The sequence below is a fragment of the Scyliorhinus canicula genome, chromosome 10 (assembly GCF_902713615.1).
Source record: "Scyliorhinus canicula chromosome 10, sScyCan1.1, whole genome shotgun sequence".
NCBI lineage: Eukaryota > Metazoa > Chordata > Chondrichthyes > Carcharhiniformes > Scyliorhinidae > Scyliorhinus > Scyliorhinus canicula.
In genome coordinates this window covers 159,242,398-159,257,521 of record NC_052155.1, presented here as the reverse complement: position 1 = coordinate 159,257,521, position 15,124 = coordinate 159,242,398, and the positions used below count along the sequence as shown (strand labels likewise).

Sequence of the window (15,124 nt, the reverse complement as noted above, 5' to 3'; positions counted from 1 at the left end):
TCACCCTGCCATTCCACCCACCCTTACCCAGCTGCAACCATGCCCCAGCTGCTCCCGTACCTACCTGCCCACCGAAGTCACTCGGACTCATTCACTAACACCCTGAAAAGTTAGTAAATGAAGATATACTAGAATACACCAGCTAGTGCCTTAAAAAGGGGTGTCTTGACTTCCCCTGATAATCTGTGCAATGAAGGAGAACACCCAGAACAGGTATGCTCCCCATTTCTGAAGATGCCCGGTTCAGAAGTCTGGGGCAGAAATATGGAATTCCACAGTGTGTAAAAAAAAAAAAAAAATAGGATCGGAGTGGCAATCCAACTGCAATTGCCACAACTTGGAAGATTGAGCCCTATATGTTCCATATTAAGTTTCTCAACTATGCACAAAACCACAGGCTGGATTCTCTGGTTCCCCAGTTGTGTGGTTTGCAGCGACGCGCCATTCGCTGGTGGCGAGATTCTCTACACTGCCACCTGTCAATAGGATTTCCATTGAAGCCACCCCACTCCGCCAGGAACCCCATGGACGGGGGTGCACAGCCAGCGGGAAAAGAGAGTCTCAACGACTGGGGAATTCCGGCCCACATTTGTGTGAGTGCACATTGAAGAATTGCACGGAGTTCATTATGGTCCCAATCTGATAGGAGCATTAACAGTTGTGCTAATCTGTGCAATCATATCTCCATTCTGCACCCCTGCCGACTATGTTCCTATCCCCCACAGTTTGATGCTTATTTGAAGGACAGGAAATCCTTTAACATTCAGCAGGTAACTGTGTAATAAGTAGACCATTATCAACTGTCCTCACTGCACTTCCATGGATTTAAAGTACAGTAAAACGTGGAATATATAGCATGAAATAATGTCAGTATCATTAACAATGTACTGGAGTAAAGTAGTGTAGTACATAATGTAAATACTTAAAAGTTTGACTTCTCTGATGTTGCTTTTTTCCCCCAAGATCATTGTAGTTATGTTTCTCTTTTATTTTATTTTTAGCAACATGTACCATATAGTTTATCCTCTCTATCGGGAAGATGCAATAAGGTTACTTCGTTCCCAAAAGATGAACCGCGCATATTCTGAGGGTGCTTACAATGTTCTTGAGAGGTACTAATCCTGACATTGGTCTCGTTTTGTAAGAACTATTAATCTGTTCACGTCTGCCGATGTCAGAGAGATGTCGTTACTCATGACCCTGTGATGCAGTTGGAAATATTGTCTGATTCATTAGGTAGTGCAGCGGTTATGGGTATGATAGTGCATTGGTTATATGACTGGATAGCTAGGCTGATCATTCAAATGCCACCGCTGCCTTTTTTGCAGAATTTGAATTCAGTCTTTTTTAAAAATGGGAGATTTGATTTCTTTTCCGATGTCAATATAAGTGACCACGGAGCTATCGGATTGCAAAAATCTGGCTGGTTCACTCATGTCCCGTTTTTAGGGAATGAAGATTGCTGACCTGACCTGGCCTGTCTTGCATGTTACTCCAGTCCAGAAACAGTGTCATAATCCGAAGAGCCTTCCGCTGTGGCCCAGCAAACGGTTCAATTTCAAGGCTATCAAGGAATGGCAATAGTTACTGGCTTTGCAGGCGGTGCTTGCATTGTGTGATTGAATCTAAAACAAAACATGCGCCACGACAATTGGAATATAAGGCCATTCATTATTTGTCTTTCTTTTTAACACTAGCAGCGAAAGAGAAATAATAGAATTCCAAATTAATAATGCCAGGCCAGCGAATGAAAATAAAAGGGATTCATCTGGGAGAAACAACCCCTTACACTCTGTATTTTAGCATGTTGCTCACTTTAAATTTATTTTTAAATTTAATTTTTTCATTCTTGATTGCTACTATGAGAGTAATCTTTTTCAAAAGGTCTTATCATTCATTAACCACCATGCCAACGTGCAGAGTATATTTCTGCTTGACCCCAGTCTAGTACATAATTCCCAAGACTTATTGTTTTCTTCCTTGTTGGAGGAAGGAGGTTAAATTGTCATCAGCATTATTGCTGTAATGGATTTTATAGAATGTTGAAACTATGGCATACTGTAAATACCACTTGAACTGAGAGCTCAAAAAATGCTCTTGACAATACAACAACACATGGAAGGATCCACTGCAATGACATTGGTCACTTTGTATATTTACTATTGAGGATAGTGCCGAAATGAAGAGCAACTTGTAACATTTAGTCGCAAATTGTTAGTCTGCATTGCACAATGAGCTTTAGAATGGAAAGGGGAAAATGTTTGATTTTGAATGGGGTTCTTGCATGTTTTTTGTGGGATCTACAATTTATTGATTGGAGCATCAGGATGAATGGCTGAAAAAAGCTGCCAGAATCTTGGGGATTATTCTGAATTTCTGTCCTGTCACAATCAAAGACCCATAAATGGTTCTCGAATAATACACATTTTGAGATTCCTGGTTTAGATTGCAATTACTATGCTGTCTCCCAGGTGGCGACATCACATCGAGGTGAGAGGTCTGTGCACTGCTTATCTTCTTTGCCAGTGACACTACTTAGTCATGTTGCATTCGAAATTAAACCTTTCCTCCGCAACTTTAAGTTTGCTACTTCAAATTTTTGCCAGAGTTTAATCTAGACTTGTGTCCTTTTAAAATAAACATCCACTGTATAGGATTAATGTTGTTTCCTAATGTGAGCCTGCATTCATTGAACATTTTGCACAAATTGTCTAAAATGCAATTAATTAAATTCACTTTCAGGCTATTTATAGAAGGTAATTATGTTCAGGGATTCATGTAACTACTTCTCCGAGCCAAGGTTAAAAACTCCAATCCCACTGTTGTTTCTTAAAATAAAATTCTGCTTACAAAAAATGTACTTTTCTGTTTATATGGGTTCAAAAGGCAATCGAATTAATATAAAGTAATAACAGAAAATGCTCCGCAAATCATGCTGGATTTGCAGAGATAGAGAAACAAAAGTTAACAGGTAGAAGTCTCTCACAGCCAGAGAATGGGCAGGGGGGTGGGTACGTTGAAGCCTGACTGCACTTTTATTGCAACAAGTTGAGTCTGTTGGAGAGACAATCAGCAGGTACTTTCTGCCAGGATCCTTATAGAATTTTCCAGGGGTGCGCTGGAGAAATGGAGCTTCCGCGCCTCACCAGCTTTAAGGAAGCAGGAACTCAGCGGCATTTTGCATGGAGTTGAAAGCCATTATGAGCAGCAGCATTACAGCACAGGGAGGGTGAGAATACATAAATTGTGGAAGTGACAAGTTGGGGACTGGGCAAACTTGGAAAACATAGCAGAGGTGTAAGGATTTCTCGGTCTCCCAGATATGTATCGAATGCACGGAAAATAAGGACAATGAGAACCCTCAATATGTAAGTAAAACAAGTTACAGTGGATCTCAGGCACAGTGGGTGTACCCTACACCTCGGGGACTGCAGCAGTCTCAAAAGGCAGCTTACCATCACCTTCTGAAGGGCAACTCGGGATGGTAATAAATGATGGCCTAACCAGCGACACCCTGGACGACAAGGACACAACTCTTAACCAAATACGCATGTTTCTCAGGTGAGCAGGGAGAGATATGCCCTCTAGGGGTAGAGGTGCAGCTGCCTGAAGCCCCTAATAGCTCCTCTTAAGCTGCTCCAGGTATTAAGGGCCCAATAGTGCAGAAATGAGCACAAAACACCTTCAGTGGTGCTACACATCATTATTCATTTGACACATTCAGTCAATGATGTGATAGCACACAATAACCTATCACCCAGTGACACTGAAGTGCAGCTAGGTGGATTTAAGCATGCAATTGCAGGTGCTCCTACATTGTGCTCCCCTGCACTGTGTAAGCAAAACCACTTGCCTTTCTGCACCATTGCTTTAGATCAGTTAATTTCAAGTCGGACCCATGGGTGGTTCATGGGCGTTTGTCGGGAGGGTCGTGGAGCCATCCACCGCGGCATTCCCGATCGCGGGAATTAAAGCGCAACGGCCGCAGCAGCCGGCTTTTAAGAATGCCGGCTGCGACCGAATTTCAGAATGCGGGCGCACTGCGCATGCATTACCACTCATCAGTGCGCATGCCCAGTGCCCAGCAAGAAACACCACCTCCTCCTGATGTCAGCACGCTGACCCAGGAGAAAAAAAAAAAAAATTCAATGCAGTCTTCCTGCCAGAAGCAACGGCAGAGAGCAGGTAACGCGCCCCGAACTCGTGCTCTGGGTGCAATTGCGATTCCTCCATTTTGTCAGCAGCAATCAAGCAATGGGACTGTAAAATTTAACAGGGATCGTTTTGTAATAAGGAAGAGAGGGCCAGAGGTACGAACAGGCCAGGATCTCAGAACAAAGCCTGCCGGAGAGAGTGGCTCAGGAGAATCCACAGCCGGACAAAGCAGCGGTGGTATGTGCTGTACAGGAGAGTCCGCAACATGACAAAGCAGTGCTGTTGGGAGCACCAGGACCTCTGATTAATAACCCATACGGAAATGTTAACACTCAATGACAAAGCAAGTGACATTGTGAGAACCAAGCAGGCTCACCTGTCGCATTAAAGGAAAGTGAAAATTCGGCTGGCGTGGGTCGTGAAGGTTGGTCGGTGTGGGCTCCGGAGGTTGGTTAATTGGTAAAAATGGGTCCTCGGAAGAAAAGTTTGAAAAACACTGCTTTAGATGACTGTGGATGTCCGAGGCCGAGAGAACGTCGACCACTGTCTGTGTAGGAGATGCCTCTGTCTTCACAACTTCATGAAGTGTGGGTGGCACAGGTGCTGAGGACCTGCTATCTATACCAGGAGCAGCTTAAGAGGAGCTACAAGGGGTTTCAGGCAGCTGCACCTCTACCCTTTGAGGGCATATCTCTCCCTGCTCACCTGAGATACCTGAGTATTTGGTGAGGAGATGTGTCCTTGTCGCCCAGCCATTATCCACAGAGTTCATGGGTCTGGCAATATCATGCAGGCCAACTCTCAACTCCTGTATCTGCAATTTTTTATGCACTTATTCTGGGGATGTCAGCAAGGCCAGCATTTATTGTCCATAGCTAGTTCCCCCTTTTTTTAAATGTATTTTATTACAAACCCCCCCCCCCCCCCCCCCCCCCGCTTCCCCCCCTCCCCCCTGTGACGAACAGCTCCTCAAACACGGTCACAAACATCCCCCACCTTTTTTCCAGCTCCCCTGCAGAGCCCCTTAACTCAACTTTATTTCCTCCAACTGCAGGAAGTCGTACAGGTCACCCAACCATGCCGCTACCCCCGGTGGCGATGCCGACCGCGACACCAGCAAAATTTGCCGCCGTGCAATCAGAGAGGTGAAGGCCACAACATTGGCCTTCTATGAAACCCCAAATATCACCAACAAAGGGTCCGTGTCCACTCCCTCCTCCACTACCCTGGCTAAGACCGCGAACAGAATCTTCCCAATTTTTCGCAACTCCAATGCATGTGTGTGCGTGATTCGCTGGACCCCGCCTACACCTCTCATACTCATCTGCTACCCCCTGAAAGAACCCACTCATTCTTACCCGCATAGCTAGTTTCCCTTGAGAAGGTGATGGTGAGCCACCTTCTTAAACCACTACAATCCATGTGGCATAGGTACATCCAAAATATTGTTAAGTGATGGAGCTCCAGGATTTGACCCAGCAACAGTGAAGGAACAGTAACATAGTTCCAAGTCACAACAATGTGGGTCTGGAGCAGAACTTGGTAGTTGGTGGTGTTCCCATGCATCTGTTGGCCTTGTCTTTGTAGATGGCAGAGATTCCAGAGTTGGAAGGTGCTGTCTTTGTCAGATTGTTGTCGTGCATCTTGTGGATGTTACACACTCATGCCAAATATGTGTCAGTGTGGAGGTTGGAACATTTAAGGTGATGGATGAGCTGCTTTGTCTTGGCGGTGGTGTTGACTTCTGAGTGTTGTTGGAGCTGCAATCATCCACGCAAGTGGAGAGTACGTTAAAGGTGTTGGACAGACTTTAGAGAGTCAAGTGATGAGTTACGTGTGGCAGAATTCCCAGCCTCTGACTGTAGGTGCTGTATTTATACAGCTAGTCCAGTTTAGTTTCTGGTCAATGTTAATACCTAGAGTATTGAAGGGAGAATCAGTGATGACAATGTGGTTGTATTTCAAATGTAAATGGTTGGATTCTCTCGTGTTGAAGATTGCGTTTTGTTTTGCATGAATGTCCCTTGCCATTGAATATTACCCCAGTCTTGCTTCATGCAGGCGTGAACTGCTTCAGTATCTGAGAAGTCACAAATACTGTTGAACTGGGTATCGCTCTCCATGATGGTCACCATTCTTTCAATGGAGGGGGCCGTGCGTCCAAACCCCAGAGCCAAGGCCACATTCAAGGCTGACATACCTTGTCTATCTCAGCTGATGTGAGACTATCATGATCTCTCTACTTTGGCATGTTTGTTTTGTAGAGAATGTTCATGTTCTTTTGTTCTCACCTCACCTTTGATTTACAAAATCCTTTGGAGGCAGCATTGATGTTCTTCTAGGGCCTTGATATGGCATCTGTAAATTGTCCAAGCTTCAGCAATATAGTTAAGCATGAGGAGAATCACTGAAATGGAATGAGCACACTCTGGGGCCATGTGCGGCCCACCCAAGATGACCATCATCATCACCCCTCAGACCAGTACATAAACTACAAAACCCTCATCGTCAGCATTCTGCCCCTCCCTTTCCTAGCCACTCCCTTTTCTAACCCCCCCCCCCCGCCCCCCACAACCGCCTGGGCACCAACCAAACAACCCACTCAATTCCAACAAACCCTCCTCTCTCCCCCATCCAAAACAAAGAAAACCCAGCTAACCTAGGCTAGTTTTTAAAAATGTATTTTTTTAATTTTTAGAGTATCCATTTCATTTTATTTTCCAATTAAGGGGCAATTTAGCATGGCCAATCCCCCTATCCTGCAGATCTTTGGGTTGTGGGGGCGAAACCCACGCAAACGCTGGGAGAATGTGCAAACTCCACACGAACAGTGACCCAGAGCCGGGATCGAACCTGGGACCTCAGTGCCGTGAGGCAGCAATGCTAACCACTGCGCCACCGCGCTGCCTAACCTAGGCTTGTTAACTGAATGAACAAAAGAGACAGAAAGCACCCCCCCCCCCCTCCACTCCATGTAACCAGCGCACTTTCTCCCTCACTTTGCTCCCCTTAGCTGGCATAACTGCTGTCAGGGTGACCCCACCTGAGGGAAAAATCAAAGTTATATCACATTAGATCAACAAGCAGCCCCCCTACCCACACCCAACTTTAATATCAAACATTTCAGGAAGGAATAACATAGACTCATACTCAATCCCTTTGCCCCAAACATTTCCACCAATACAGTAAAAAAAAGACAAAAGGACCGCAAATCCAGAAAAAAGGTGAAGAAATAGCAAAACACATAGAAAAAACAACATTCAGGTGTAACCAATAACTTTATACAATTCTCCCCCAGTTCATGCTTCTTCATAACATTTTCCTCCTCCAACATTATATCTGAACATGACCTGAAGGCGAGCCGGTTACACCACTCCAACCAGCACCTTGCTCTTGTAATGATATTATGGGCCAGGGTTTAGAGAACACCAAAGTATATCATGGAGTTCACCTGACCCACAACTTTTAATAGATATTGGTAATGGGGAGCACAAGGGCCCACTTCACAGGTGTGATGTAACAGAGATTTGAGTATTTTTAAACAAAACAGTGTTTATTCTATGAATCTAGTTACCATTTTATAAACACACAGTAAACATCTTAACAACTACCAACACTGATACCCCTCCCCCCAAAGATACAATACTCTATAGGTAACCTTAGTAACTTTCCTAACAACATCCATAAGTCAAAGACCCTTTTCAACAAAGACAGTAGGTTTGCATTCCTTACTGAAACAGGTATTACTTTGAAATCATTAAGTGATCTGGAGACATTCTTTAGCATGCAGAGAGAGAATAAAATACACCTCCTTGGCTTGAATGCAGCTCCCCAACTGTAAACGAAACCTAAAAATCAGAGCGGAGCCCTTCCACCTCTGTGATAATTGAGGCCTTTCTTTGAATCCAGATTTTTATTTAATCATACTGAGAGCCTGTACGTTTACCCATGGCAAAACTAACAATTCTGTCATGTGGATTTCAATAGTGCTTAATTAGGGTAACCATGCAACTCAGGCTTGTCATCAGGCAGACCTAGTGGGAGGTCACTTGCTACCTTCTACCTTGTATTAAAAAAGAAAGTTTAATATTTAACCTGCTTATAAAACTTTGCATTCTTAACAGTCTAAACATGGGTCAAATCTCCAAATCTTGTGATATTTGGTAAATAGCCTGATTGTGCAAAACTATTTATGAATGCAAACACTTTCATATTTACTGTACATAATGAAAGTGTGAAAAAAATCTCAGTTTTGATCCTGTATTACTTTTATTATATTTGGTATATTTAGTTTATCTTTGTTTGCCTATGTTTTAAATGAATTGCCACTTGTTTTTGTTTCTGTACCTCATCAGGCGGATTAGGCAGCAGAGGAGAGAACCCACTGTTTGCTTTGATGATGGCACTGCCCATCACCCAGAAAGGTACAATATAATTAGTATCTGAATATGTTTAAAGAGGCTGGATCATCCCCTTCATTGGAATGGATGAAAAGAGATAGCGGTTATGTAATAATTGTAACTATTTAATAACCTGCTCCCAGCCAGCAGTAACACTATAATGCTATTGTAATAATAGTATAATAATATATAATCTTTGTAGACATTTTTCTTTATTAATTTTTTGGATGAATGTGAAAGAACAATATAAATTTCAGAGAATTTCTCTCATTTGAATCTTTGTAGGACTTAGGACAGGAAAGATTCCATGTGTTAGTGGGCCCTTAAATGTACCTGGAAGATTGCTAATGAAATTCTATTGAACTAGAAGTATTACAAAATATTCCCACTGTCTTTTACAATATTGCAAACACACAATGCTAAATTTTGTGGGTGATGGTTAGGTACCACTGAAATGGGAGCTAACTCTGCTTTAATCAGCAATTGGATGCGGGGCAGCATGTTGCCAGCATCATCCAATTAAGGAAGGCGACCTGTCATAGAACATAGAACAGTACAGCACAGAACAGGCCCTTCGGCCCTCGATGTTGTGCCGAGCAATGATCACCCTACTCAAACCCACGTACCACCCTATACCCGTAACCCAACAACCCCCCCCCCCCCCCCCCCCCCCCCCCTTAACCTTACTTTTTAGGACACTACGGGCAATTTATCATGGCCAATCCACCTAACCCGCACATCTTTGGACTGTGGGAGGAAACCGGAGCACCCGGAGGAAACCCACACACACACGGGGAGGACGTGCAGACTCCACACAGACAGTGACCCAGCCGGGAATCAGAGTCACTGTTAGTGGAACTGCAGGTCCAGGGAGAGGGCACCACAGTGGTGGGGTGCTTTCAAAAAGAGGTGAGTTTGGTTGTGGGAAACCGGGGTCCAGCAACCAGGCCTTGATGGTTGAGGTGGTGTGAAGGGAGGTCATGGAACACCAGCCATGCCATTACCGCGAGGGTAGCCATTGTCCATAGAGTGCATAAGTAGGAGGGCAGCCCACCTGGGAACCCACTGGGTGGTCACCAGCACTTTGCTGGTAGTCTCCGCATGCGATGGGGCCCTCTTTAATCAGGTGAAATTCCCTCCAAAGTGGGAAGTGGCTTTCAATTGGTCACTTATTTGGAAGGCCAAGACGCCAACTTTTCCAACACTGGCAATATTGCATGTTGGGGAGAAAGACAACGGATTCCCCTCCCAACATTTTGCCACTCTGCTTTGTTGACCCTCCCACCTCCCAGCCCATTGACAATGGGCTGGGACAGTTCAGCCCATATTGACAAAGGAAATTTTTCCCATCATGTCAATATCCTGATATCGTATTGTGCGGGTTTTGTCCTTCGGAAGGAAGAAATACCTGACCTCTAAACCGTTTTGAAGATAATGTCAGCACTTTTAACAACTGTGAATGCGTTAGTTCTGCACCATCAAGCAAGGGAAGACAATTTACCAAGGTTTTCTCCTGTGTGTTTCATTTAAGTGAATGGCTTGAAAATTGAGTGTTTCCTGACAAGCGATAGCAAGCAAAATCAAATAAATGCCTTAAAAACAGAAAGTGCTGGGAAAACTCAGCAGGTCTGGCAGCATGTGTGGGGAAAGAAACAGAGTTAATGTTTTGAGTCCAATGTGACTCATCTTCGGAACAGTCTTATTTGACTGACTTGTGTGACAGGTTGTACTATCTTTAGGCAATCTGTATTGTCCGAGTTTTAAACTTATCAGGGAGAGGTGATTCCATATGTCCCAATTCTGTGAAAAAGCACAGATAGATACCTAAAATAAAGACTTGTGTTCGTTGGTGCCAATTGGCAGAATTAAACCAAAACTGAGCTCAGTGAGATGCAAGCTAAGATGAGACTTATTTTTCAAATGTGCTATATACCTTTTAAGGTCATTCCTATTTCCTTCATTCATTGAACAAATGCTGAAGGCATATTTTATTTCGGAATTCGTTCCGTAATCCATGTTATATCTGTGCCCAAGAGCTGCACTCTCCCGTTTACCCTTACTGTTATTTCTTTGACTTTAGTCTTTGTGTAAAGTATAAATTTACAGGAGCACAGGCTCAACTGCAAACTTATTTATTAAACAAATGCTCATAATGTCCAAATACAAGAGGCTTAAACTAGTGCAAAGATGCTCCACAACATTTGAAGCCATGATTTATTCATAAAATCCTCCACTGTAAAACCACAGGCAAAATCCCACATTTCTGCCCAAAACCTTACTCGATCCAACTCGACTGTCTCACGATTTAGTGGTTACCCTTAAACCTCAACCCCAATATCCCTCCGATTTGGTTGATAACTTGCAACTCTCAATACGGTTGGTTCTTTCAGTGCAAGCTGTTAGGTCCATGAATGAGATTGACCATTCCTGATCCTCCTTGGTTACTGCAGTCCCAAGCCTTCAGGCCGATGGCTGAATACACTTACCTTCCCCAACACCGCCAGCGGTGTTGAAAGTAGGCCTAAGTCAAGATGACCAGTCCTGACCCTCCTTCCCACTGCAGTGCCAGACCCTTGGCCTTGGCCTTTTTATTATGAAACTTTATCTAAAATATCAAAGCACATTTCCTGAAGACATTCTGGTTGAAAGATCAGTGCTTAACATCCTTGTTAATCTCTTTAATCTTGGTCCAGCCAAACCCATTCGTTGTGATGTTGTTTCCACGGTGCGATATCTCTGGATCGCAACAAAGTCCACTTCTCTTTAGCTGTTGTCAGTTTTGTTTGTATGGTGGCTGTTATCTGGGGTCATCTTCTTTACAAGCTTCTTTAATTGCATTGTCTGATGGCAATTATCTTGTGCCGTTGTGATGATAATGTAGTGTCCTTACATGGTATTGGTTTTGTTTCGATATTGACATGCTTTGAAGATTAACCCCTGACAGTATAGCCTACTTCTGTGGGTTGAGGCATTGTCTGTTTATTTGCAGTGTTTATGTCCATGGATTTTGGGTTTTATATTTAATAAAAATCCATTTGGAGGAGATTCCATTCCTACAAGACATCCCAAACATACTATCTGCTCCAGGTACAGAATCTGCTGATTATTGATGATTCAAGTGCACTCCAGCAATTAGGCACTAGGCCAACATGAAAGACTAAAAATTCTAAATTTAATTTGGAGAATCAAAACCTTTAACAACTATGCTCGAGATACTGGGGTAGAAATTCCATAGACATCACTCTGCTGTGGAAGGAGCAGGTGGGTGGAACCTCCAACTGCTTATTTATCTTTGTTATGACATTATTCCACTTCCAAAACAGAGGCAGGTGCCTATATCAGTATATGTGCCACTTGGCCATCATTGACCAAGTGCAGGCATGACTACCCTCAATGCTACGAGACCAAAACTTTCCTCCATCCTTTGACTTTCACTGATCTGCCACTTTCCAAGCAGTAGTTGATTCCTCTAGGTCAACTGCCATTATGGCACTGGGGGACCCACTTATGACACTTCTAAGAGCCAGTAAGTCTTTTCACAGAGACAAATGTCACTAGCTGTACAAAGGATGAAGCTGTTTGAATTTTCAGAGGAGAATAGCATCTGAATATTCGCACGTTCAAATATGGCATGGTAACGTGATCTAGCCAGAAGCCAGCTAGAATAAATTGGAATTTATTCCCCTCTACTGGAGGTGAATGCCCACTTTGAATGCCGCTCCACCCATTGCATTAATTCAACACCGAAAATGACATAAAACTCCTAAACTGATACATTGGTACAAGTGTATCTTCCCATTGGTTTGTCTGCTGATGTTGTTTTCTGACAGACTCAACAGAACCAGCCCACATGAATCACTAGAATGAAGCTAATGGTTTGTCACTGAATTATAGAATCTCATCTGAGCTGTTGAATGTTGTTGCTGTGAAGGAATTGTTTTGTGCGCTTCTAACATTCAGTTTGTTTTACTATGCTTTTCGGAAGAAGGTACAATGGTGGAAGTCACAATGCATGGTCTAATCATACTATAGTCAATGGAACATCAGATCACTATAGGTAAGAAAAGTGATTTGCTGTAGGCCTATAGAGTCTGTTCTTAGCATGACAGAACTCCATCCAATCTTCCAGCAAATTGGATGCTTATTGAGTGTAATGGGATGTTGCAGTGAAGTGTTCTGAGAACCAATTCTAAAGTTTGTGGGCTAGATTTTAGTTGTGTAATTATGTAAAAAGGGTGAAATCAAAATATTCTGCCTGTCATGGCCTAAAAATTGAAGAAGCAACATATAACCACAAAATTTAATATAAATCATTCACAATAATGTTGCAGCTACTCTTCCTGCAAAATAGTCAAATACTTGCAAGAACATAAACTGGGTGCCCTCCAGAATATTGTTGCATCAGGATTTTTAATCCATCAAATGTGCTATTCCCCTCATTTCGCCCTTCTGAAGTGCCATTACAAGCACGCTTGATATGAAGCCTGTAAAATGTTCAATACGGTTTATGATATCAATCTTCACCCTGTTTTCATTACACAAATTGGAAGTCTTGCCAATTAAGAGGAGGAAAAGAATTAAGCCAAGATGCTTTATTTACATATCACAACATGTTACCCTATTTCCGTTGTTGTCACCTGACTCATCCAGAATACTGTGGGTTACTGCTGACCTGGGCGTATCCTGCTCCATGATATATCTAGTCTCCTCAGAATCCATCTGTGGGCTGGCTCTGCCTGAGGTGACCAGTTGTTTTAAGATTCCAAAGCGAGCTACTTTCTAGATTCACGACCATCTTTTGCAGTTCTCCAGGTTTATGCTGTTGAGGCCCAAAGCCCGATTTTGACTGGGGCCCTGGAGATGTCTTCGGGTGTGTGACTGTAGCGTGACAGCCATTTAATACGGGCTTTCAGTTAGCATTGTTGCTTCACAACTCCAGGGTGTCAAATTTGATTCCGGCCTGGTTCACTGTGCGGAGTCTGCACGTTCTCCCCGCGTCTGTGCGGGTTTCCTCCGTGTGCTCCGGTTTCCTCCCACAAGTCCCGAAAGACATGCTGTTAGGTGGATTGGACATTCTGAATTCTCCCTCTATGTACCCGGACAGGTGCCGGAATATAGCGACTAGGGGCTTTTCACAGTAACTTTATTGCATTGTTAATATACTACTTGTGACAATAAAGAATATTAAAAAAAGACAAGAATCTCATTAACGTACAGGATAACACCGGGATTGCAGTTTGTTTCACGATTTAGCTTAATCAAGAGGGTTAGGTGATTTCTAAACCATGAGTTCAGTTTATAACTGTAATCTGAGTTCCAAGGTTACTGTCCATTACCCATTCCAACCAGGTGGTTATTTTACATATCAGTCAGTTTATATTTAAGTTCAGAGTCAAACATCGTCTCCAAATCCCACATACGGGTCTTTTGAAACAATAGTGTTATTTGTGGTTATATGATATTAAAGCAACAGAATTCTTTGGTATTTCATATAACACAATAATGAGTAATTACATTATCCAGTTAACCTTTCATGTTATCTTCCAAAGACTTGTAAAATAAATAGTGACAATGGAAAGGAGGGAAATAGCATTTTCGCAAAACAACTCCAAGTAGCTTTATTTCCGGACATCAAATAGTTGAATATAAGCACATATCATTGCAGACATGCGTGTTATTATCATGAATATATTTCACATCTATAAGTTAGGGTATGACAACACCTGTGTTTAATTACAATACATCTGATTTTTTTTATCAGCGAACCCTTTGTTGCATCCATTATAAAAATATTTATTGGAAGGGGGGAATTGAGTTCTGCACTCGGTTAGGAATTGACCTTTCCTCTCGTAAACCAGGATTTAAGTCTTTTCCTGGCGAATGGATGAAAGTTTTTTCTGATTGCAGTGATCCTAAGTGCTTCTGTTTTGGCAGTAGTTGATGCTTAATTAGTAATCTCATTCATAGAAGCAACAAAATGGCTAGTATTGGAAATATGAAAATGCAGGCAATGTGTAAGGGAGCATTATTCTATGGTGGGGAAGAATAGTGAGAACTATACATCAAGTCATGACACTATAGTGAGCTACATTCTTTAAAAAATTGTTGCATTGGTGGGCTTCGCCCCCTCCTGCAAAGCCATTCTATTGTGTGTTTTATTTACCTTCCTGCTGGATAATAAGCATTTGGCACTCCTCCTTTCAACCTCCTTCGGATTTTTTGCTACCGAGGTGGGTAGCTTCAGTCGGGAAATTTCCTGTCTTGGTAGATCCACCTTGATATAATGTGCCCATTCACATACTATTTTCATGCTGGGGAGGAAAGAGTGGGGTCGAGTCAGGCCCACTGACTGAGGAAGCAGATCGGAAGAGGTCATGGGGACGAGTACCAAGGCATGCTTGTTAGAAGGCCTGCCTTAGTTCTCTGGGACTAGTCCCAGTTGTTTTAGGAAATGTAAGACCCTCTATCCCATACCCCCCACTCACCATGTGCGTCCATGCCAATTCATGTCTCAATGCCAACGCATGCCCCCTCCACAGCCATCCATGCAGTATCCATTATGGGCAAAC

General features: G+C 43.0%; 1 protein-coding gene across 41 annotated transcripts in view; it reads left to right on the top strand.

The window, feature by feature from the left end:
- rims2a (regulating synaptic membrane exocytosis 2a) overlaps positions 1 to 15,124 on the top strand; it is a 1,202,647-nt gene that overhangs the window by 789,950 nt on the left and 397,573 nt on the right. For 27 of the 41 annotated variants that reach the window (XM_038810037.1, XM_038809989.1, XM_038810036.1 and 24 more), the window contains 3 exons: positions 1,002 to 1,112; positions 8,511 to 8,579; positions 12,541 to 12,612. The exons of 13 other annotated variants lie outside the window; for them this stretch is intronic. In XM_038810037.1, the coding sequence (XP_038665965.1) occupies positions 1,002 to 1,112; positions 8,511 to 8,579; positions 12,541 to 12,612 (252 nt within the window). The remainder of the gene's footprint in view (positions 1 to 1,001; positions 1,113 to 8,510; positions 8,580 to 12,540; positions 12,613 to 15,124) is intronic. One more of the 41 variants, XM_038810009.1, reaches the window with a different exon arrangement.